The sequence below is a fragment of the Centruroides sculpturatus genome, unplaced genomic scaffold (genome assembly GCF_000671375.1).
Source record: "Centruroides sculpturatus isolate CEXI.00-Female unplaced genomic scaffold, Cexi_2.0 scaffold1125, whole genome shotgun sequence".
Lineage (NCBI taxonomy): Eukaryota > Metazoa > Arthropoda > Arachnida > Scorpiones > Buthidae > Centruroides > Centruroides sculpturatus.
This window is the reverse complement of record NW_019385469.1, coordinates 10,716-36,183: the sequence shown is the minus strand read 5'-3', so window position 1 is coordinate 36,183 and position 25,468 is coordinate 10,716. Positions and strand designations below refer to the sequence as shown.

The 25,468-nt window shown below is 30.9% G+C and overlaps 1 protein-coding gene across 1 annotated transcript in view; it reads right to left on the bottom strand.

Moving 5' to 3' along the window:
• The window catches only part of LOC111639283 (phosphatidylserine synthase 2-like), a gene marked incomplete at its 5' end in the record, with an annotated part of 33,457 nt that extends 9,744 nt beyond the window's left edge, over positions 1-23,713 (bottom strand). The window contains 3 exons of the mRNA XM_023385126.1: positions 6,048-6,115; positions 10,657-10,739; positions 23,589-23,713. Of these exons, the coding sequence (XP_023240894.1) occupies positions 6,048-6,115; positions 10,657-10,739; positions 23,589-23,713 (276 nt within the window). The remainder of the gene's footprint in view (positions 1-6,047; positions 6,116-10,656; positions 10,740-23,588) is intronic.
• Positions 23,714-25,468: the final 1,755 nt, after the last annotated feature.

Genomic DNA, 25,468 nt, shown 5'->3' with positions numbered 1-25,468 from the left:
AAGAAGTTGAAAGTTATAGTAATATCTAAAAGATTTCAAGTGATGATGACATCTGTGTTGAGAAGATAAAAAAGGGAAGATAATAATTATTATTATTGTTGTTGTTGCTACTATTATTATTATTGTTGTTACTGTTTTAATCTAAATAATTTTAATGTTTTTAATTCTGCTATTTGTGTTGTGGATATTTCCCCACAGAGGGCGTTCTGGTTCCATGTATAAAAATAGAACCTTTTTGTGTCAGACATCTCAGCCAGAATCTCCATATCAGAGAAGGAAAGAAGAAGAAGAAGTGTCAGACATCTTTTCTTGCCTTGTGTGTAAATGAAGACATATGCAAAATAAAAGCTCAATAGTAAAGCAATAAAGTCTAGTTCTTTTGTCTTTGAAACATAAAAAAACTTGAACAATCTGGCCATTGGCAAATAAAGCATATCAATGAAATGTTGTTTCGGAAGATAGTAGTGAAGACAACAAAAATTTATTTTTTGTGTGCAGTAAACATTTTTATGTGCAATTCTTCATTTTATGAATTTTAATAAGTTTGTTTTTGTTTTGTAATTTATGTTTTGTTAAGTGGAATTTTCTGAATTAAATAAAACTTTTTTCTTACATGAAAATGATGATACAGATAAATGATGTTTTCTAAATATAAATTTTATATTGCAATATAAAATTTATATTTAGAAAACATCACTTAGGAATAAACATTACATAAAAAAGTGAGTTTGAGTCTGGCATAATGCAATAATTTATAACACATCATTTTTATGGAACCCTTTCCATAAATGCACTAGTGTTAACCACAAACATAAATATTTACTGTGTAGTAAATTGTTATTATTCTAATGTTTTTGATCTTAATTCAACTTTTATGGAACCTAACTACCATGTTACATCTTTATGTAACATGGTAGTTAGGTTAATAACAATTATCTATATATAGTTACCTGTATATATAAAGTATTTATATACTGTATATATATATTACTATACTGTATTTACAAATATATATACAGTATATATACAATCTAATAAATCTAAAGCTGGAAGCCTCAGTCTATAATGTGACTGATAGAGTTATCACCTGCTACAGACTGGTACTGACTGAAGTAACACAAACTTCATCCTGGAGCTTAGGCATCCCTCAGATATTTTCATAGTATGCAAAAAGTTTCAAAAATAGCAGTGTTTTGTAAATCAAATGTCAAAAAGTCTGTTAAGTGAAGTTTTTCTAGATATTTCATCAATCCAGGGGATATGGCATCCAAGGCCGCCTATTACAATTGATATTGGCATATTGGTATTGGAACTTAAAATAACAATTGCTAAATCTCTAGTATTTATTCAGTTTTTCTTGCTAGTTTTCAATAATCCTTGATCACCTGATTCTTTTTTAGATACTGTGATGTCAGGTTTATTATGATCCATGCGTTTGTCAGTTTGTAGTCTAAAATCCCAAAGTATCTTGACTTGTTCATTTTCAATCACTTTCTCTACATTGTGTTCATACTATACCAGTATCTTGCAACTTTGATAAGAGGAAGTAAAGACATACTGAGTGAGGCATTAACAATTATTTACTTTCACTAACACCTTTTCTAAAAAATAGGTAGGATGGAACCTCTTGTCACAATGGCCAGCCTTATGCATTTTTGGCTCAGAGAACAAACTGGACATGAAACATTGGAGGGGGGTCAAGACACCCAGTTAGGACCAATATCACATCTGGTAGGATTATGATTTTCCTCATTTTCTATAGGACCATTGGTGTAGGGCAAGGGTGGCCAACAGTTTTTGTCCCCGGGCTGAACCAGTTTTTGCCCTTTTTTCATGGGCTGAACCAGAGACTGCCCTAGGAAGATTTTGAGGTGGTGTAAGATCTCATTGTGGTGTCACCTCGTAGAGACTAAATTGTACATAGAGATTACAGATACATTTTTCACATTATCATGCTTTACCAACATTCTTTGCTGTACTTAAGAGATTTGTAATGGAGGATTAACTCTAAACACACAGTGAGTTGTTGAACCCCCTTTTTTTTTAGGCGTCAGAATTTTTCATCAAGCTATTCAGACTTCAGTAGCTAATATTGAAAGATTAATCGCGGGCCGCATAAATTTATTAGATGGGCTGGATCCGGCCCGCAGGCCGTATGTTGGCCATGCCTGGTGTAGGGTCTTCACTAGGATCGTGATTGGGAAAGAAACTCATTGGCTCTGAGGAGAAAGTCTTCTTCTTTACACAGCACAAATTTCTTACCCTTATCTAAGGCCAGAAGTCTCAAGTTGGCCCTGGTGAGGAAGAACATTACCATCTGGCAGTCTACATGATATTTAGACACATCAGATACTTATTTTCCATTACAAGTTTTGTGATTACCGATAATTCCATATGTAGATACATGACTGCTGCTTGGCAAGATTTGAGTGCTGCCACCAAGGACAGGTTCAACTGGCAAAGATTGTATTGGCGGGGGGATATATTTAGGGTCCCGTTGTAGAATCCTATGTACTGCATAAGGTATGACTTCATCCGTGTAATTGTAATATGGAATGTTGACCACCACCTTGTGTTGTTTGCAAGCTGAGCATACTAATCACTGGAATTGATTATCTAATTTCTTTTGTAGTACTTGCATGGAACACACTGGAAATGTTTATTTGGGCTACTCCATTTGAGTAGCCCAAATAAACATTGGATATGGGAGGGCTGCAATGGCAGAGATGGCATTGATGATAAAGCAGGATAATACTGACGTATTAATACAAAAACCTTATGTTTCAACAGGTAAGGTACTACGACTTGTATTGTCCATCACAATTTTGCTCAGGAGAACTCTTGGACAGCTGTTGTGGGCAGTACTTGACATCCAGAGTATCTCATTGCCAACCTGTGTGTCTCACAGGTATTGGTTGATAGGATATCAATTTACCTGGTAAGTATGTACGTCCCCTTTAGTGGGGATATCAACCACAGCCTAAATGTACTTGAATACAGTCTGGAGAAACTACAGGGCAAGGATGTTATAACAGGCATAGACACAAATGCCAAATCTACACTTTGGGGCAGCCCAATCTCTGATAAATGTAGTGAAAAGTTACTGGAGATAATCACTAAGTAGGATCTGACCATTTTAAATGACATAGGCTGGACCAATGTTCTCCTCTTGTATGGGAGAATTGTATAGGGACAACTTTACACAGCTAATATAAATAACAACATTACAAAGTGGAGCATAAGCTTTGATAGAATAGCCAGTGAAAACATAGCGTAACCTTCTTTAACATATACATAGGCACCAAGCAGCAAGATACACAAAATACCCTAGACTTCTATGAATATGATTAAGGAGAGCCAACTGATGTAAATTCAGAAATATGCTGCAGTGTTTCCTGTAGAATAAGTACTTTCAGATAATGGAAACCAAATATGATGAAATCAGGTAGAGCACCCATATTCAATGCAGCATACAGTGGGCTATGAGGAATGCAATTCCAAATCAAAAGAAAATCTTTCACCACTCCAAGATGGTGGAATGATCAGCTAAGTGAGCTGAAAAAAAATTAACAAGAAAACAGGACAGTTCCAATAATGTGAGAGAAGTACAAGCAAAAAAGAAGGAAATACTATGATAACATTAAGCTGGACAAAGAAAGGAGCTGGAAATCTTATGCTGAAAGTAGCAGCAAACTGTATCCATGGGAGATATCATATAAGATACTGATGAACAAAATAAAGAGGAGGCAGATTCTAACTAGCATAGAATCTAATGGGAATTCGTATAATTTATAATTTGGAACACCTATGTGTTCTATAAATTAAGCTTCAGTTTATATAAATTGAGTATGTAAAACCTGAACCTCGCCTGCTTCAGGTTTTGCATATATTATTGGATTGAATTAGTATGCAGAATTATTTTATGGTTTATTCTTGTATGTTAAACAAAACTTTGATATGGTATTCATGGCTGATAGTTTCATAAATCCTTTCCATTTGATTTTTTAATTTATTCTAAATAAAATTTTGCTTTGATGTAATGAAAACAACAAGTACAGAATAAATAAAAGGCAAGTTTTATTATTTCAATAAATTTATGCAATGTATGATAGATTTTTCAAAATTTTCTTTTCCTCAATGAAAATGCAGAGTATTTTCTTTTTGACTCTTTTCTGCCCTGTGGGCACTAAGAGGATTTTTTTTATCAAGCCTATAGTAGGTCCTCTGAAATCTCTTAGTTCAACTTTAATATAACAATAAATTGATAAATTTCAAATTCAAGCTGGACCAAATTTAGACTTGTGTTCCTAAGTTATAACATATCATTCTCCTCTACCAAATAATAATAAATTTAAAAATAAAAAGTTGCTCTAAGTTGTAATTTTCTACAATAAAGTCCTAGAATTCATTTAGATTGTGTGTAAATCAAACCCCAAATTTACATATAATTATTTATTTAGGTATACCATATATAATTCCCCATCATTTTGACAGACTTATCAACTGGTTTTAATATCTTTTGTTCTAAAAATCCTTATTTTTTTATTTGATATGAAAGATTTGTGAAAAACTACATAATCTTTCAAACTTAACTGATGCAAAAATAACTCACAAATTAGTTTATTTAAATGATTCTATAACTCAATTAACATAAAAATCAATTTAACTATCAAACTGAATATCTATAAACAAAATATTTATTTATTTGACGATTAGTTTTTATAATTGTGACTAATCTAACACTTCTCTTATCTAAAGTAATGATTATACTTCATATCAATAAAAACTGATTTATGTCACAATACATTAATACTAATGGCTAATTCTTGAATTGAACATTAACTTTTAATTGAATATTTTCATTACAGAGTTACATTTTAACTCAAATACAAATACAGTTTCTGTAATAAGAAAAAAACCAACTAGTTAAAAGCATTTAAATATTTTCAACCTGCTTGTTCATTCTTAATTGATTTATTTGTATTTGTCTTATCTCTAATGCACTATTTGATTTTAATAATGTTAACTCTATAAATTTTCTGTTATAAAATATTTTAATAAATATGATTATTTTCTGTAAGAAGATAACATTTTTAGAATTTTAGCATTTTAATCTATTGTCCTTTCATAAGTACTGAAATAAAAGAATTAAAAAAACAATAGTGTGTTTAAATAATATATATTTGACTTGTAATAACAACCAAGAACTGGATATAATATAATATTAAAAACATTCACGAAGACAGAAAATCCAGCAACAAAACATTAATTTAAGAAATGTTTAATAAAAATGAATATTTTTGAGAAACTAAGTTATCATCTTTAGGTTAAAATGTAATTCAGAAAATAGAACAAGGAATTTGAAAAGATTAATGTAGTGTATTATTTATTATAATAAGTAATAACTACAATAATGTGTGTTGGATACAACCAATTATTATTGGTTGTATCCAACACACATGACTGATGATGATATTTATGTATTTCTAAAATTAATATTTTACTCCTGAATTTTATTGTTTGGTGAGTGTTTTTAAAATTATATATTTGACTTTTTTCTATAAACCTGAGAAAAATATATGCCATTTTAGGCTGTATAATTTGATCTAGCAATTAACAATAAAACAATAATTGTTAACACTGATTTATTGTTAATAAAATATATACTGGTATTGATAAGCTGTGGGTGAGTAAAACCACCACAAATTTTGCTGAAGTATTATGAACATTCAAGATCTAAAATATAAAAATTATCTGAGTTAGCATCACATTATAATATTAAATACATGTTTTTCTTTTGTTAATCTTTAAAAGTATTATATATGTTCAAAAATAAATAAACTTTTACTAAGGCATACAATATAGACATAAACTACATCTCAAAATATAAACTTAAATTTTTTATTCAAACATTCTTTAATTATTAAAAAATAAAATTATATGGAAAATTCAAAAAATAAGGGAAAAAATACAAAAGAAAAAACTCAAAATCATTAAAAAGTAAAAAAGTAATAAAAAAAAGGGAGTTCACCACAGTCAACTCCTACCTGAAATAGAATAAAGATGAGAGCAAGTTCATAAACAATGCTGACACATAAGACAAATCTCCAAAGTGCTAAAAAAAATTTAATTTTTACATATAAATCTATGAATTCTTTTTAATATAAAAAATATAGGACTGATTGATTTGCTGAATTTTTTCAGACAATAATTGATATTTTTTATTATACATAAAAACATTTAATGGACAAATCAAATCTTGAACTCATTCAATAAAAATTATGAATGATTGTTAAAAATAATAAATTTCTTATATTGAATATAAACATTTATATAATGATTCTCATACAAAATGTTAAAGTTACATTTTCCCCTGAAAGAAATTTTAGTTGTTAGCCTGATGTTAACTAGCTGCTGCTGCAAATTTTATCGGTTAATGACAACAAAAACTCATATTATAACATCAATAATATACTAATTCTGAATATAGTTATCTTGATAATAATAATATGTAAAGTAAATAATAATAATAATATTTTTTAACTAGTCTGAAATAGTATTGATAATTCACTGATTAGCTAAAACTGGCTTGGGGAGAACACTGCATGATATAAAATGAAAAATTTTCAAAAACTTTGCTCTAAGTAGAATTAAGCCAATAATATATAGTGATTAATTTAATACACAATTTTTGATAAAAATTAGTGTAGTGCACTCTCATTAATACAATCTAATTCTTCATTGTTTAGATTAGTGACGAGTTCAAATTATAGGGTCATATGTATATGTGAGATCCAAGGGGTTAATTAAAATTAAAACATGAAATTAAGAAAGTGGAAAAACCCTAGTTTTTCTAACACCTGGCATTTCTGTTGCCTTCTGATCTGATAGATAAGTAACGATTGAATATCCTTACAAAATCAACAATCTTTACAATGTTTTGAGTAAGTTTCTATGATAAATCCAAACATCTAATTATTTATAAGGAAGAATGTCAAAATCAGTTAAATTATATGGTAAAAAGAGTCAGAACACCTGGCAAAAAATATCAACAACCCGGCCAAGTCATCAAATTGTTACGGCCCATATCAGCTGGACCAGTGACACATTGCGATCTTAGACCACATTAAATCAAAATCACCTGATTCTACTCCCACGCTCAGAGAGAATAAAAAGGGCTTACACCTGATTGTCAGAGCGATCGTCCAAAGAATTGTCTCCTCGCCAGTTGCCATACTGCAACTCCAAGAAGAGATGACAACCCTCTCTACCTGCATAATGCTAAAAGAGGTATTATGTTTGCCAATTTTATGTAAACTCTCTCTCTGTCTTTAGTTTGTAAGTAGATAGATGGTCACTCGGAAATTTGGTCCCTAATGACCCTCTTAACCAGACAACTGTTAAGTATTCTAAGTTTGATTGTATTCATCTCCTGTAATCCTTTATGCTTATATTAAACTTGTTATCTAAATGGTTGCTTTATCTCGTGTATTGCTGACACCTTATCAACAACCTCACTAACCTTTCCCACTCGCACTAACTAAAGCCATCCACTGATACCATGATGTCGGAAAAAGGGTGACGTCTCATGCCTCGACCCCTGACTTCTCACATATATATAAAGAGAAAAGAATTTTTAAAAATATATTTTAAGAATTATTTTTTTTAAATTTAATTTAAGTAATTAAAATGTAAATTAAAAAAGATATATATATACCAATAATATATACATACACATACATACACACATACATACATACATACATACATACATACATACAAACATACACACAGTAGATGTTAAAATATGTAGTATATATTAATTTTACAAATTTTTCATTTTGTTTTTAAATAATTTGTGATTTCTTTTAGTTTTTGGCTGGATCAATTAGAGACAAAAACTTTTCCACAAAATTGCCATAACAAGATCTGGTGAGAAGGTATCCCATTTTCAGAACCCTCTGAATCCAATTGCATCTCCTTGTTTAATTGAATTTCCTAAAAATCAGTTTTTCTTGATCATTTTTGCCAGCATCATTCAGTTTTGAAACTGTTCTGAAAAGCTTATAAAAAGAACTTGATAAAGCTTTGTTATGAAATGCTTATTTTACTTGCATTCATTTGTTATAATTAAACACAACTTAGGGAGAGGGGTCATCTGTTTGTGCAAATTGCTTTTCTTTTGCTAAGGAAAAGGCTATCATAAATAAATGTTAACAAACTAAACAAGTTTAAAAGTTAATAATTTTCAAATTTATTATCTTTAATCTTTTTCTTATATCTGGAATTGAATTAAATCCTGAATTTCTATCTCATTCTCCTCATAGACAATGTTGATCTCTCCAAAAATAAAAATTATCATTACAAATGACACTGATCAGAAGTCAAATTCAATGCTTACTTGGCAGAATATGTCAAAGATGAATATATCAGATGAAAATATTACAGAAATAATAGAGAAATGGTGGTGAGCTGGAATCTTTAAATTTATCACATAATAAAATTTCCAAACATAATTGGGATATGGAAATATCTGCTATTATATAAAGGAACTCAATTATTTCAAATAATTTTAAGAATTCGCAAATCACACCTAAATTCAAACTTTCCAGCAAAAAAAAGTAAAAAAATATAAAGATCTAACGTTTTTGGCCACTAAATTTATCGGCCATCCTCAGGAAATAGAATGGTTTTTTCAGTTTGTATTTCCTGAGGAAGGCTGATAAATTTAGTGGCCAAAAATGTTCAATCTTTATATTTTTTTACTTTTTTTTGCTGGAAAGTTTGAATTTAGGTGTGATTTGCGAACATACGGTTCCAGTTTATGGTGAGGTTGTATTTAATTATAAGAATATTTCTTATTTCAAATAATAAGAAAAAATTTAATGAAGGAAAAACTTTTAATCACTAAAACCAAATTTCAGTTTATAACTCCAGAGAATAAAATTATACAGAGCAGAAATCATAAATTTAAAAATGGAAAACAAATTGTTGCATTATAAACTAAGTACTATTATTGAATTGTGTATTGAATTAATATTAATTGTATTTTGTTATTTTGTTTCCCATATTCTAATAAAAGAGACAGAATACAGTTTTTTTTATCAATTTGCCAAATAAGTAAATAATTCCAAACTGGAAATATTTGTGTATCAATCTGATAAACAACTGGAACAAAGAAAAGGTTATTAGCAGAAATAACAATCTAAGTTTGATTTAAAAAATTTAGCTTATCTTTTCTATCAGTTTGTTAAAGATAACTTAAAATCTGAAAATTTAAAAATGAAAAATATTGCAAGGTGAAGACAATACAAAGTTTTTATTTCCATTCTTGCAATTATGGTACTTAAAAATCATAAATTTAGTTAGAATGAAATGATATTATACATTTATATGTTAAACCTGACAGACCTATGAAAAGGGTCAAAATTTCAGATTCAAAATTAATAGTCCATTGAATGTTTTTCACGTATATTAATAATCTCACATATACAATCAACTCTCGAAATTCCAGACAACTCTAGAATAAAGTGTAAATTGCTAATTTAATTAGCAATAAAATATATATATGTATACAAACATAGAAGTTTGTTTTATTACTACTATAAAAAATTGAAAAAGTTTGTTAAAATATAAAAATATTTTAAAAACTTAACTCAGGATCAATATTTCATTTTAGAGAGGTCTGAAGTAAAGTGTCAATTGTATTTAATATTCTAAAGTTAATGAAAATCATAAATATTACATAATTTGAAACAAGCAAAGAATATTTTATTTTTATTTAAAATTTAATATTTACACTAAAGAACAAAGTCCTGATTTGACTCCAAAAATCCATCTGTTAAAAACACTATGTACCACCAACTACCAGTGTTCAGTGGTTTTTATCCAATTAACCACTGGTAGACAAATGAAAGAAATGCTTACATACTAAAACATACTTGAAAACTCATTTGAATAAAATTTTATAAGAATATGTTTTCTAAAATATTTATACTTTTTTCATTAACATTAAAAAAATTATTTATTTAAGAAATGAATTTAACTATATAAAAAAGGGTTTCTAAAGAGCATAAAATTCAATTTATTTATTGAATTTTATGCTCTTTAAAAACATTTTTTATAGTTAAGAACAGCAATTTAATAAGAACAGATATTTTCAAAATTAATGCAAGAATAAAACTCAGAAAAAAAAAAACCAGAAATGTGGCAAACAATAAAAGAGCAGATGCCATTTATCATAATTAAACACTAAAGTACTAAAAACAATTGTTTGAAGTATATTTTTCTTTCAAAAAAAAAGTCAAAATAACTATTCTTTTTTAAAATGATAGTAAAAACTAAATACATTTATATTTTCATCATACTGAATTTTATCTAGCAATGAATTGTAATAAACTCTTTATTAAAAACCCAGAAAAAGTATTTATTCATTCATCTTTCATCAATTTCTCACTTTTTTATTCTCTATCTTTCATGCTCATTCCTAGTAATTAAGAAAACAATGAATTTTTCTTTGCTCTTTTTAGATATTACAGTAGTGTTCAATAGTCAAATATTTCAAATATTGAAAGGAAGATGCTATTTTTTGTAATTTTTGAGGTTTCTGAAATTTCAGGACTTTGTACTCTATAAAAAAATTTTTCATAAACTAACCAGGGTGAGGTCTGCGAAATGGTCCATCAGGAATTTGTGTCACACCAAGTAATAAAAATACCAAAATACAAGCAACTAATCCTCTGAAAATAAAATAATTTACAATTAATGACTATTATTTATTATAAGAAAAAATTTTAACTTTCATTTTTTATACTGTTAAATTAGTATACAAATTATTTATCAAATGATAATATAAGTTAACATCTTAAGTTACATTTAAAAATTAAATTTTATCATCTCATTAAACTTACAATTAAACAGGCTGATTTTTCTTTGTGACTTCTCTCTCCCTTCTCTGGCATATCACAATATTCACATTTTAAATAATTTACTTATTTGCTTATCTTTACAATATCATTCTTAATATAAAACTATGAGCACCAAATTTTGACTCTATGGTACACACTATTGACGTTATTGAAGCAAACACACAGAAGTGGTTATACATAGGTTTATTATGATTATGGTATGTCCCTTTTCAATTGTATTTGTTACAATTTGGTGAGTTTACAGGAATCTACAAAAATACAAGTGGTTTTTTCATTACAGACATTTAAGTTTATGATTAAAATAGTTTAAAATTACATTTTTATATGTACTTAAAAGGTACATTCTATTTTGTTGCGATGTGAGGATTTTTACAGACATTATATTGTTTTCCTGTAAAAATAGCAACCAAAGATTAAAATTGTTGCTTAATGAAATACACACTATAGTAGCATTGCTTCTGTAATAGAAAACATTGTTTGTACAAGCTGACTGTCTGCAAAAATGTATGTAACCTTTCTTAAAAAAGCTCTTACTTTTGTAACTGTAATCTTGTTTATAACTTTGTATTATGTTCATTTCCATAGTATGTACAGTACTTCACAATTAATTTCATTAAGCAACAATTTTAATCTCTGGTTGCTATTTATATGGGAAAACAATATATCATCGGTGAAAAATCCCACAAAAAAAGTCATCCACTCATCAGCAACAAACTAGAATGTACTTTTTAAGTACAGGTATGTATAAAAATGTAATTTTAAACTATTTTAATCATAAACCCAAATGTTTGTAATGAGAAAAACCATTTGTATTTTTGTAGACTCCTGTAAACTCACCAAATTGTAACAAATACAGCTGAAGAGGGACAAACAACCTGTCCAAAATGCATACTGTCATCATAATAAACCAGCATCTACCCACTTCTGTGTGATTACTCTGACTATGTCAATAGCGTGTGATAAGTCCACCATAGAGCCAAAACTTAGTGCTCATAGTTTCATACTGTAATATAATGATAAAAAGCAAATCACCAATCATTCTTAATGTTAATTCTTTTATTATTGCTTACACCAATGATATAAAATTCATTTCTCCATTTATTACAATTAGATCTCAGTGCTAAACCTTTTCATTAAAGTAACCAATCTTAAAATTAATATCTTAAATAAACTGTAACAATATGTTCTCATTAGACAGGGATGCACAACCTTTTGTGAAGAAGGGCCAAATTAGGATTAAGTTTACTGACTGGGGGCCGGACCTCCAAGCGATTAATGCGATGGCTGAGATTGGATGCTGGCGGCAATCTTCTTGATGTCTGGTGTAATGGCAGATGTTGAAACAACCAGCAGATTTTCCAAATTCTCTTTGGTTAACCTGTTCCGTGTTTTGCACTTGTTTAAATTCATAAGCGAAAACGCTTGTTCGCATACATAGGTACTGCCAAACATGCTTGCACAAAATTGAGCATTGTCTTTCAGTTTTGGAAATGATGTATCTGGCAGTTCTTTGTAGAATGTGAGGAGATTAGAATTTTTGAACTGTGATTTCAATTCATCACTGCACTGGATGTCTATCAACTCAAGTTGGACATCTGGAGGGGCATCTTCCACTTTCACATCAAATGGAGTTGAAAAAAGTTGCAGGTAGATCTTGTATTTCTGGAATTCACCAAACCTCTCATTGAATGATGTAAGGAGGGTGTTAACTTGGTCAGAGTAATCCATCTTCATATGTGGGTATTTCTCTTTCATGGCCTTGCAATGTGGAAAGTGTGTAAAGTTCTCTGATTGCATGTGGGACTTGAAAAGTGATAGTTTGGTCATAAATGCATTGATGTTACTTGTCAACTGAGAAACAAGTTGCATCTTTCCCTGCAATCTCAAATTAAGGTCGTTTAGATAAGCAGTAATGTCAGCAAGGAAAGCTAAATCACACTGCCATCTTTGTCCCTCCAAATTCCTTGTAGTGTTCCCCCGTTCTTTGAGGAAAGTGATAATAGGCCCCAATAGCTCCACAAATCTCTTGAGGACTGTTGCCTTGCTCAGCCAACGAACTTCAGTATACGTGGGCAGGTCAGCATAATCAGCATCTATTTCTTCAAGAAATGATGTGAAGAGTCGATGGTTGAGTCCATGACGGCGGATTAAGTTCACAGTATCATAGACATCTTTCAGCAGACGTTCAAATCCCAGCTTCTTTGCACAAAGTTGCTGTTGGTGAATTATGCAATGATACTGGACTAACTCCTTTTGCCTGTCCCCAAGGTGGTTTTTCAGCAAGGTGACCATGCCATTCTCACATCCAACCATAGATGGTGCTCCATCGGTGGCAATGCTGGATAGCTTGTCAAAGTCCAGTGCTGATTTGTTGCAAACGCTCAATAAACTAGTAAATAAGTCAGCACCAGTTGTATGTCCAGAAAGTGATGCCATGCCAAGAAATTCTTCATTCACAATAAAATCTAGTGAAACACTTCTAATAAACACAATCACTTGTGCTGTTGATGATATGTCAGTGGATTCTTCCACAGCCAAAGAAAAATAAGCACAGTTTGCAACTAAAATATTAAGTTGGCCAGAAATGTCTGATGCAATTTGCGAGATTCTTTGTTGTATCGTCATGTGGTTAAGACTGATTGTTTGAAAACACTGTCTTCTCAGGACACATCTCACTTGCGATGATAAGACACTTTTTTATCATATCGCCATCTGTGAAAGGTTTCCCATTCTTGGCTATTAAAGCAGATATTTCTAGGCTGGCTTCAACAGCCGCATCCAATTCTCCAGATTGTTTCTTGAACACATTTTGTTGGCTGATTAGTGATCGTCGTAACGATTCGATTTTCCGTTTGCGTTCCGTACCTTGCAGAAGGAAATCCTTGTGTTGGCTTTCATGATGTCGCTTCAGGTTGAATTCTTTTGGCACTGCTATTGTTCCATTGCACAAAAGGCAAATAATGCTGTTGTTCTGTTGCACAAAACAGTACTTGTTAGTCCACACTTCCACTTCTTGAAACTGATGATTCTCGCGATTGACCTTGCGTTTAATGCCCGGCGCCATACTGTTCACTCTGCAAAACAATGTCTCATTGTGCCGAAAATTCTGAGGCCCGCAACAAATCATGTTTGAGATAAGGCAAGCTAGACTACCACGTGCTTTGTTCTGTATCCACTCTGACCAAAGACTAAAGAGGCGGGGACAGAAGACTATTACGCACACGTGACAAATGGCCAGGCAGGTCTTAATTCGTTCGACCCCTGTCCGGGCGTCTCCACCATTTCTCAGAATTTGTGAGTCAGATCGTCAACATGCCAGGTGCAGGACACTAATCCATCATAAATGTGGTTACCATTCTTACCTAAATTATATTTATGGCCCGTCAGTTTTACCCCCGTGTTCAGAAATGAATCAAAAGTGATTAACGCGGTGCAGCGGAAAATCTGAATATTTTAAATATAATTATTAAAATTGCGATATCTCGTTTCAAATTGGCGCTAGAATCAATCTGTTTTTTGTTTTCTGTCACAAATATATCACAGTTTACGACTGTTAAATTTCAAATAAAATAAAAATTAAAAATAATAATTTAATTTTAAATTTACGAAAAAAAGAATGTAAAAATAAAAGTAAATAAAAAGTTCCAATTAATTTACTACTTAAATAACCTAAATATATCTGTTTTCTTTCAAACAAAAAAAACCGCAGCTTTCTAGCTACACGGAATCATTTTACAACCCTCTTTGTTGACAAGTTTATGGCTTGACGCGGTTTGTAATAATTATTAAATCCAAAATATTTTAATGCAAATGGCTTCCTTTTAGTCGTAATGACTCTATTCCAACTACAGTATTAATTTTCTTGGTCCAACTTAATAATAATAAATTTGATGTGAAAATTTTTTTTTCTATTCTTTGTCTATGGAGAGATATTGTTGTAAATTATTGGTTTTATAGCTTTTTGTACATTCCTTTTTGAACTCTGGTTAGTTTTTTTCTAGTTTGAATGACATTAGGTTGACAAATAAGCGTCTCTTCAGAAAAGATTGATTCAAATTCGACTATACCAATCAGAATCTGGAATGTAAACAAATGCTAAAAAATCTTTATTTTCATGGTTTTTCAGCGCTACTTTCACTTATTTTTGTTATTTGACGCTATTTAGACGAATAAGCAAGTTTTCCGAAGCATAAAATTGAAGATTTCCCACCAAAATAGAAACTTCCTGATAACATCGGAAATGACGTTCTAACATCATTTTATTCTATTTGATTCTTCAAAAAATCGTTATAATACTATGTATTAAATTTAAAATATTCGATATCTAAATCAGAAAGTGTTAGCTAGAAATAGACTTATTTATAGAACACTCCCCATTTCTCACTTCAGGGAAAGTTATAAAACAGTTGGGTGCTAATGACTTTGTGAAAGGGAAAAGTTCTATACTTAGAAACTTGGAAAGAAGGGATTTGGCCTGTACCGTCCGTGGGCCGCATAAACATTGATAAGGGGCCGTATGTGGCCCGCGGGCTGCAGGTTGTGCACCCCTCAATCATTAGACCATAATCCTTAATTTCCTTCTTTCTCTATTAACATACAATTATATTCATTCTACCAATGGCTTTCATATCTGATGAAAAATTTACTTTTAAATATAACATTGACTCAGTACTGAAAGAATTTACAATTTATAAAGACAGCCTTTAGTGCAGGGGTGGCCAACAGTTTTTGCCCCCAGGCTGGATTGGAAAGAGAACTTTTTCCACNTGATTTCACAGATTCGAGACAGCTTGGTAGACTGAATGGCCCCAGGCTTTTGCACATGCACGCTAAGTGACTTACATTACAAGCATTTAGCTTTCCGAAGTCTATGACAACAATTGTTTGGCATTGATGGCCACGAATTTCGCGCCAATAAGCTGCCTTGACTTGTTTGATTATGTTATCAACTCAATTTCATGTTTATTTTCACATTTTCACTTCGCAGTCCTTCTCTGTTCTTTTTCTGTTATTTACACGTGTAGGTCATTTCATTGTTATCCACATTTGATATCATCATTTATCACATACTGCCATGACGCTCTTGTCTGTCCACTATAACTGTGAAGAATTAATGCGATTGGCGAAGCGTAGTGACAGAGGGTTAATAGAGAGCAAGGTCCTTGCCATAATGCGGTTTGCACGCAAATTTTCATATGTGCATTAATTAATCAAGCCGAATAGTTTTGCTGATATTCAGCTATTTGGCCACACTCCTGGCTGAATATTCAGTATTCGGTCTGAGGCCGAATATACTATTCATTGCAACACTAGTGATGATGTCCATGCTCTCTGATGCGACTGAGCATGCCTAATGGATTTAGGTCTAGCAGTCAAAAATAAAAACAGCATTGTGTGTCTCTAATGGAAAATGACACAAAAAATGAAGAATGCACAAGAACCAAGCAATTGATAGTGATTGCTTTGTTCTTGGATTGCCTTTCCATGTTGGCAAGTGCAAAGTTTGCCTGTCCACTTCTGTCAGGTACAAGGATCATCTCTTCTGTGCCTAACAAGTGTGGGGATTGATCCTTTCTTTTCGGCTCCACCTCAGTTCTATCATGATACAGCAAAATTATGTGATGTCCTAGATTAAATTTAAATATTTTTTTTAAATAAAAAATTTATTATAATACAATAAAATTACTCCTTTTAAGTGTTTGTTATTATTTGAACATTATATCTTAGTTTAACTGAAAATTATTGTACTTCCTGGTCTCTATTCAAATGCTGGGAAAGTTGAGCAATAACCCCTGTCAGCTTTTTTACACAGTCTTAAAAACAAAGTCATAAAAAAAGAAAATCTTTAACTGGTGAAATAACACATACTGATTTAAATATAAAACAATATTTGGTTGAAATTCTGATAAGTAATTAAGAAGAGCAATACATTGTCTGTTACAAGGTAGAAGCTGGTGCATAGAGTGGACCAAACTTTAGTGCAGTTAATATGCATGGAGGAGGCACAATGTTGTCCCAGGTAGTGACGGGTGGTGTAACATTAGGAGAAGGTTTTATGTTCTGTTGTTTGAATTAATCAAAATTATCACCTTTTTAAATATTCTAGCAAATAATTTAATATCGTCAAACCCCTGATAGCTTGTTCGGTGTCAGGGATAACATGTTATCCCTGACACCGAACAAGCTATCAGGGGTTTGACGATATTAAATTATTTGCTAGAATATTTAAAAAGGTGATAATTTTGATTAATTCAAACAACAGAACATAAAACCTTCTCCTAATGTTACACCACCCGTCACTACCTGGGACAACATTGTGCCTCCTCCATGCATATTAACTGCACTAAAGTTTGGTCCACTCTATGCACCAGCTTCTACCTTGTAACAGACAATGTATTGCTCTTCTTAATTACTTATCAGAATTTCAACCAAATATTGTTTTATATTTAAATCAGTATGTGTTATTTCACCAGTTAAAGATTTTCTTTTTTTATGACTTTGTTTTTAAGACTGTGTAAAAAAGCTGACAGGGGTTATTGCTCAACTTTCCCAGCATTTGAATAGAGACCAGGAAGTACAATAATTTTCAGTTAAACTAAGATATAATGTTCAAATAATAACAAACACTTAAAAGGAGTAATTTTATTGTATTATAATAAATTTTTTATTTAAAAAAAATATTTAAATTTAATCTAGGACATCACATAATTTTGCTGTATCATGATAGAACTGAGGTGGAGCCGAAAAGAAAGGATCAATCCCCACACTTGTTAGGCACAGAAGAGATGATCCTTGTACCTGACAGAAGTGGACAGGCAAACTTTGCACTTGCCAACATGGAAAGGCAATCCAAGAACAAAGCAATCACTATCAATTGCTTGGTTCTTGTGCATTCTTCATTTTTTGTGTCATTTTCCATTAGAGACACACAATGCTGTTTTTATTTTTGACTGCTAGACCTAAATCCATTAGGCATGCTCAGTCGCATCAGAGAGCATGGACATCATCACTAGTGTTGCAATGAATAGTATATTCGGCCTCAGACCGAATACTGAATATTCAGCCAGGAGTGTGGCCAAATAGCTGAATATCAGCAAAACTATTCGGCTTGATTAATTAATGCACATATGAAAATTTGCGTGCAAACCGCATTATGGCAAGGACCTTGCTCTCTATTAACCCTCTGTCACTACGCTTCGCCAATCGCATTAATTCTTCACAGTTATAGTGGACAGACAAGAGCGTCATGGCAGTATGTGATAAATNAGTATTTCCATGCACTTGGTACAAGAATGGCATTCGTGTTGATGCAGGCTCCACTGCTGTCTGCCTTGTAGGTCTCTACCACTTGTAATATTTTGCCGGTCAAAGACCTTGTGTAGTAGTGTAGCTTGGTCCCAACAGGGGAATTCCCAGATCGCTGGCATAACGTGCCTGAGCTGTATTAATGTTTCAGTATGTGATAAATGATGATATCAAATGTGGATAACAATGAAATGACCTACACGTGTAAATAACAGAAAAAGAACAGAGAAGGACTGCGAAGTGAAAATGTGAAAATAAACATGAAATTGAGTTGATAACATAATCAAACGTTAGGCACAGAAGAGATGATCCTTGTACCTGACAGAAGTGGACAGGCAAACTTTGCACTTGCCAACATGGAAAGGCAATCCAAGAACAAAGCAATCACTATCAATTGCTTGGTTCTTGTGCATTCTTCATTTTTTGTGTCATTTTCCATTAGAGACACACAATGCTGTTTTTATTTTTGACTGCTAGACCTAAATCCATTAGGCATGCTCAGTCGCATCAGAGAGCATGGACATCATCACTAGTGTTGCAATGAATAGTATATTCGGCCTCAGACCGAATACTGAATATTCAGCCAGGAGTGTGGCCAAATAGCTGAATATCAGCAAAACTATTCGGCTTGATTAATTAATGCACATATGAAAATNAACTTATGACACAACAGTTAACTCATCTTCTACAGGGAAGTATTGTCGTGGGAACGGAGTTTTTATGAGCGATTTTTATGAGAAAATTTGTCGGTTGTTTTTTCCTTTTTGTGTTAACCCTAACTTTTAATCTAATGAATAAAAATATTCGAATCTTAAATCCGGGCCCTCACAAATACATGTGACTAATATTATTTTCTTTTTTATTTTGTGTATGTTATAAGTTATAAATAAATATAAACAAACAACACTAACTTGATAACATTAAATCTAAATACCAAAATGATTAATTTACTGTGTTTTTGTTATTTCTTACTCCTGTTTTTAGGTATTCAGTATTTGGCCGAATAGTGATTAAATATTCAATATTCAGCCGAATAGTGATTTAAATATTCGGTATTCAGCCGAATAGCAAAAAATAGGCCAAATAGGCTGAATACCAAATAGTAATCGAATTTTCGTTACATCACTAATTATCACTTTTATACCTCTGTATATCGAAAACAAAGTCACAGACTCCTATTTTTTACATTTAAATAGACCCTCATTACATTTTTGGATTCCTCAACTCAACAAACCATGGAAGAATTTCTTAATTTCAATTGCTGAACAGCTTGAATAGGCTGTGGTAGCCATTACTGACAAAAATAGTGCCCAAACCATGTTATATGGACTTCCAGAAAGTTTCAACTATTTGAATCTGTGACTCCATTATAAATAAAAATAGTTAAAAGTCATTCATTACAAAAAGAAACACCATGAAAATGTACAGTTAGACAGTAGGACAACAGCACATACGACATCAGAAAAAAAAAAATATTTTATTGACATAAAAACACAAAAAAAAATTAAAATTGGCTGATAATAAAATAACTTCAGCACATGGAAAGAGCATCATTTGATTTCATACAATAGAAAAAGTACATGTTTAAATAACATCCTGTTTGTACCTCAACTTCAGGGTAATTTGACCTCAATTATTCAAGTAAATGCAAGAGGAATAACTACAAAAAATGAACAATAAAAGGTGTTTTAATGATAAAATTATTATTATTTTTATCTAAAGATAAATCAACATCAAGGATTATACATAGTAAACAATCAGAAAAATATAAGAAGCTGTTTAAGAGTGTTATGTCAAAATGAAGATGAACTTTAGCATCACAGAATAAGTCATTTCACTATAACGCTTTATTCGAATTAGTTACACACAACCTCGTAATAGGTATTTTCTGAAACGAAATCAATAGACACATTAACAATTTGATCATCACTTGAAAAACACCAAGAATCATTTCAGATTAAAAAAAAAGCCAATCTGCTCACTTAAACTAATGTGTTCAAATATTTGTGCTTCAATTATAATGCTTCATATTCAGGTGCAAAGTATTGCATCACATTCATTGATGGCACCACACAAAAAATAGTTGCATACTTCTTGCAAAATAAAACTGATGCTGTCAACACATTTAAAGAATTCTTAACTATAATTGACAGACAAGTAGGAGGGAAAAAATAGACTCAAAACAAAAAATAATGCTGAATATACCTGTCATAAGTTAAAACATTACATTCTGATTAAGGAATCAAGCTGTTCCTGATACTTCTCAACAAAATGGACTTGCAGAAAGATTTAACTGAATTCTTGTCAAGACAGAAAGGACAATAGCTAAATGCACAAGACTCCCAAAACATTATGAACAGAAACCACAGCTGCAAACCATAGAAATAGATTGATATTTAAGCTGTTGTGGGTAAACTCCAGAAGTAGCATGGACTGGAAGAAAACATAACTTATGACACTGAAGAATTCAGAAATTACAAAAATTTAGAAAAACAAGATAGTAATTTATAATTTTTATCTTATTTACTTTTTGTATTCGTTTTAGCATCTTTTATTTTTTAGTTTTATTTCCTTATTATGATAAACTGTTAACTACTTTTTGTTTTACTTTGCATATGTGACATTTCATATGGTTTAAACCAGGGGTGTCCAACCCACAACCCAAGCCAAGTCCCGTGACCCAAGGTCAATAAATGTGTAAACAAAACTGACAAATTTTTTATTTTTTTTATTTTTTTATTTTATTCCAATAGCATAAACTCAAAAAGAAGTTTCACAAAGCCGTAAACCTTTATACATATTTTATTTTTGAGTGGAAAAAAAATATTTTAAAATACTTGGAAATGTGTGAATGAGGAAGATAATCCTTTGAGTCCCAACTCCAGTTTCATTTAGTATTCCTTCCAGCATTGCAAGATTTGGTTACTTTGCCCCAAATTTGGCTACCAGTTTTTTAGTTTAGTATAAAAAATATCATTTGGTGCATAGGCTACTTTTTGGGCTACATATTATTTATAAATATATTAGTTGAATAAAAATGCACATTAAAATGGTGTTTAGTCATTTTTTATTAATTAAAGACTCAAATAAAACAAATATAGTAGAGCATTGATTATCCAAATCAATTGGAGACTGGGGTTGTTCGGAAAATCGATTTTTCGGATAACCAATTATGTATGAAAAAATATACAGGTAACCCACGTATAACACGGCACTTCTATAGCACGGATTCACTCTAACACGGTTTGAGAATTGGGAACATCCCCCGTATAACATGGTGGTTTTATAGCACGGGCTCACTCTAACATGGTTCGGAAATTAGGTAAAACCCTTGTAGAACATGAAATGTAACATAGGGTGCATTCTTTTATACTTCCGCGTAACTCCGCACGAGCATTCTAATTGTTTTCGTGGCTACTTTGAATGCTCTTTCAACAATAATCCATTTAATGGTTAAATTTTACAATTGGGACCCTTCTTTTGCCTCTAAAAGCTCATTTTAGAATTATAAATTCCTCCATCACGATACTATCAATAGTGCAGGCGCCACCATCTTTCTTCCACTGTCATTCCTAAATGCCTACAAACAGCAGCGCACTCCCGTTGCAGAGCAACTGCTATTAACGAATGCACCCAAAAACTGTTACAAGTTGATGATGCTCAAGCTGAGATCATCATATAGGATGAATAATCCTCTGGTAAAATATTTACTTAAATAATAAATAAGTATTTTACCTATGAAAAAAATGAATAATAAATCAGATTTAAATAAGGATTTAACAGCATGTTTTTTAATTTTTGGAACCTAACCCCCCTTTTCGCACTAGTTCTTTGTTTCGTATAACATGGCAATTTTTTAGAACGTAACTCCCATGTTATACGGGAGTTACCTGTATTAACCTATCCCATGTTGAAATTCATTCAAATCCTGGCATGTCTTTAAGTACCCTCTCATGACTGCACCAGTGCTGCCAGCTAAAACACAAACACCAACAAAAATAATATTGGAGTAGCCCAAGACATAGCCAAAGATTGCAGTGCCACAGCACTAGCAGAAACTTAAATTTGCCAACTAGAAAGCTTTCGGTTAATTGACGTTTTGGTTGATCGATATTCAGATAATTGATGTTCTACTGTATTTGCATTTTTCAAATAAATTTTTGTTTGTTTCCTTTATAATAAATGAATTTATCTATTTCTAGTAAAAATTGAAAGTATCTGTAGAAGTAATTTTTTACAATATCCTTTTTCGTGATGAAGTTTTAATACTTATTACTATAATCTAGACATGTTAATACTTAAATATACTTGTATATTTAAGGATTGAGTCACAAGTATATATAATATACTTGAGGCTTAAAACTCCATGACTTCTTCCAATGTGGGCAGAGAAACAAAAAGGTTGGACACCCCTGGTTTAAACTGTTCAATCTTTTAAACTATACTATTTTTGTTCTAACGTAAGAATGACCTTTTAAACAAAGTTGAAAATGTTTGTTCAGTTTAATAAATTGGTGTTTTACTTACTAGATTAAGGTATTTTTGACTCAATTATACAGTGAACATCCAGTTATTGCAGTATTTTATTTAGATAAATTTGTTCTGCTAAACCTCTAATATTAATTTCCAGGCATTTGATACAGATTCAACATCCTTGTAGTTAAATTAAAAGTTTCTTGTTGAAATTTAAAGGTGATTTAAGTGTTTAACTATTATAATTATTAGCCAGTTAGTGGATAATAAAAAATTTCATACTTCTGAGCAAGTTTTATGCTCAATTTCATCCATGTGGTGGCTGTTTTCATAAAAACATGTAATTTTTTGCAAACATTGTTTTGGTGATTCTACAGGATCCCGGAGTTATACTCATTGTTCAGTCACTCTTCAGTCTTTTACTACCTAATAAACAGTTTGATGACATATTCCAAAATGTTTCACAACATTGAAAATATGGTTTAGTAGTGAAATTATTAGTTTTATAAGACCAAGCTATCAATTTTCAACATGAGTTATCATTGAATTCGTATGTCATGAACATAAAATTTCTTATGCAAATGCATGTTCACTTATCAATTTTCAAATTGTTTTATCTAAATATGATAGATATATAACACTATAGCATTTCAAACTTTGGTTCAGATTTTTATTATGATTTCCTTATATAGTAATTTAAAAATTGTCAATGTAAGTATTTGAAACAATAAAAAGGATTGGTAAATAATATTTAATATAACTGTAATGTAGTAATTTTCTGTAATTAGTAAAAACAAAAATTTATTTCTGAAAAATAATTTATATTTTAACATGCATTTAATGACACAGAAAACAAATTAATCAAGACAAACAAAATCAAACCTTTTTGTATTGTATTCTGGATCTTGTTTAACTTGTTCAAAAATAGCAACATAAACTAAAGCACATGACATCAAAAATAACACAGTTAAAGTATGAGCTCTCCTGTAAAAAACAAAATAATGATAATAAATTCAAATTACAGAAAAAATTTTTTTAAAATATTGACTAATTTTTAAAAAAATTTAATTTAAGAAACGTTTATAAAAAATTAGAGAGATACATAAAATTTACTACTACTATTCATATTTATGCTCATAAAATTTTATCTTAAATTATTTATTACACTGTCCTCAACACAAATGAAAAATACAATTTGTTCATTTCTAATTCTAAAAAGTACTTTTAGATGAAAAATTTAAACAAGTTTGTTTAAAATTTCATTCTTTTATAATAAAAAAAATTATAATTAACAAACTAATTTTACTTTTTTTAAGTTTTTATTGTTTAACATTATAATATATATTTTTTTAATTTTACAAAGTTTATATTCAAATTTTTTTGTTAAAAATTTAATTAAAAAATACTATGTATAAAAACAGTATTTATTTAAAATTGCTTGTAAATGAAAGAAATACACAAAAATTCAACATGATAGGATAATATCTTGTTTGTTACATTTATGACAAAATATAATGATTTTGAAATGAGATTAAAGTTCAATGATAAATTCTTAAGCTATTCATAAAACGAAATGCAAACTACATTAGAATCAATCCTTTAAAAATATCCTTTTCAACATGTCTAATTTTTTCTTTAATTTTAAATAATCTGCATATAAATAAAATTATTTCTTATCACATTTTAATTATATTTTGTTAATAGTTATCAAAAATAGTTAAATTCATACCAAACAAATGATAAACAACAACTTTATCAGAAAACTGGAATTGTATGTGCAGAGTAGAGAATCACACCTAAATGCAAAATTTCCAGCAAAGAAACACTTAACTTCAATGTTTGAACATTTTTGGCCACTATTTTATCGGCCCTCTTCACGAAATGTAAAATGGAAAAACCGTTCTATAAATGGAACACCTTCTAATATTAAAAGTTTCAAGTAAGTTCGAATAAAAGCTGTGACGTTTTGTATATGATGTATATTTTATGAGTCTAAATAGTATTTCCATGCACTTGGTACAAGAATGGCATTCGTGTTGATGCAGGCTCCACTGCTGTCTGCCTTGTAGGTCTCTACCACTTGTAATATTTTGCCGGTCAAAGACCTTGTGTAGTAGTGTAGCTTGGTCCCAACAGGGGAATTCCCAGATCGCTGGCATAACGTGCCTGAGCTGTATTAATGTTTCCATTTTTGTACATCATATTTGTGATTGTTAGGCCTGCAACAGAATGTAGTCAGCTCCCCCGACACCCCACGCCTGTTCATCTTTGCTAAAATGCACAAACCTGGTCAACAATTATGTTCCGTGATTGATAAAGCTAGATCCCCAACATTCTTATTGGAACAATGGATCCATCACCTGTTAAAGTACCACCTTCAATCATATACATACACGATCTCCGATTCAGGTGCACTTCTCTCAAACTTGCTGCTATTGATTTAAATGGGAATGAATATCTTACAGTGTTCAATTTTGTTTCCATCTATTCATTTAGAACCTTGTTTTTTTCACATTAAGAGATTTCTTTCTAAGTTCTACTCCTGATGCTCAATTGTACCACTCTCAGATATTAGAGCTTACTCACTTATTGTGCTATTCATCATGTTTTTATTTTGACAAAAGGGCACCTACATCCAAAAGGGAGTACCCATGGGTACTCCCCCTTTTAGTGGATCTCTGTGAACTGGTCTTACGACTATTGGAAAAGCGGTTCTTAATAAACATCAAAAATAATATCCCTATTTACATCAGATATGTTGA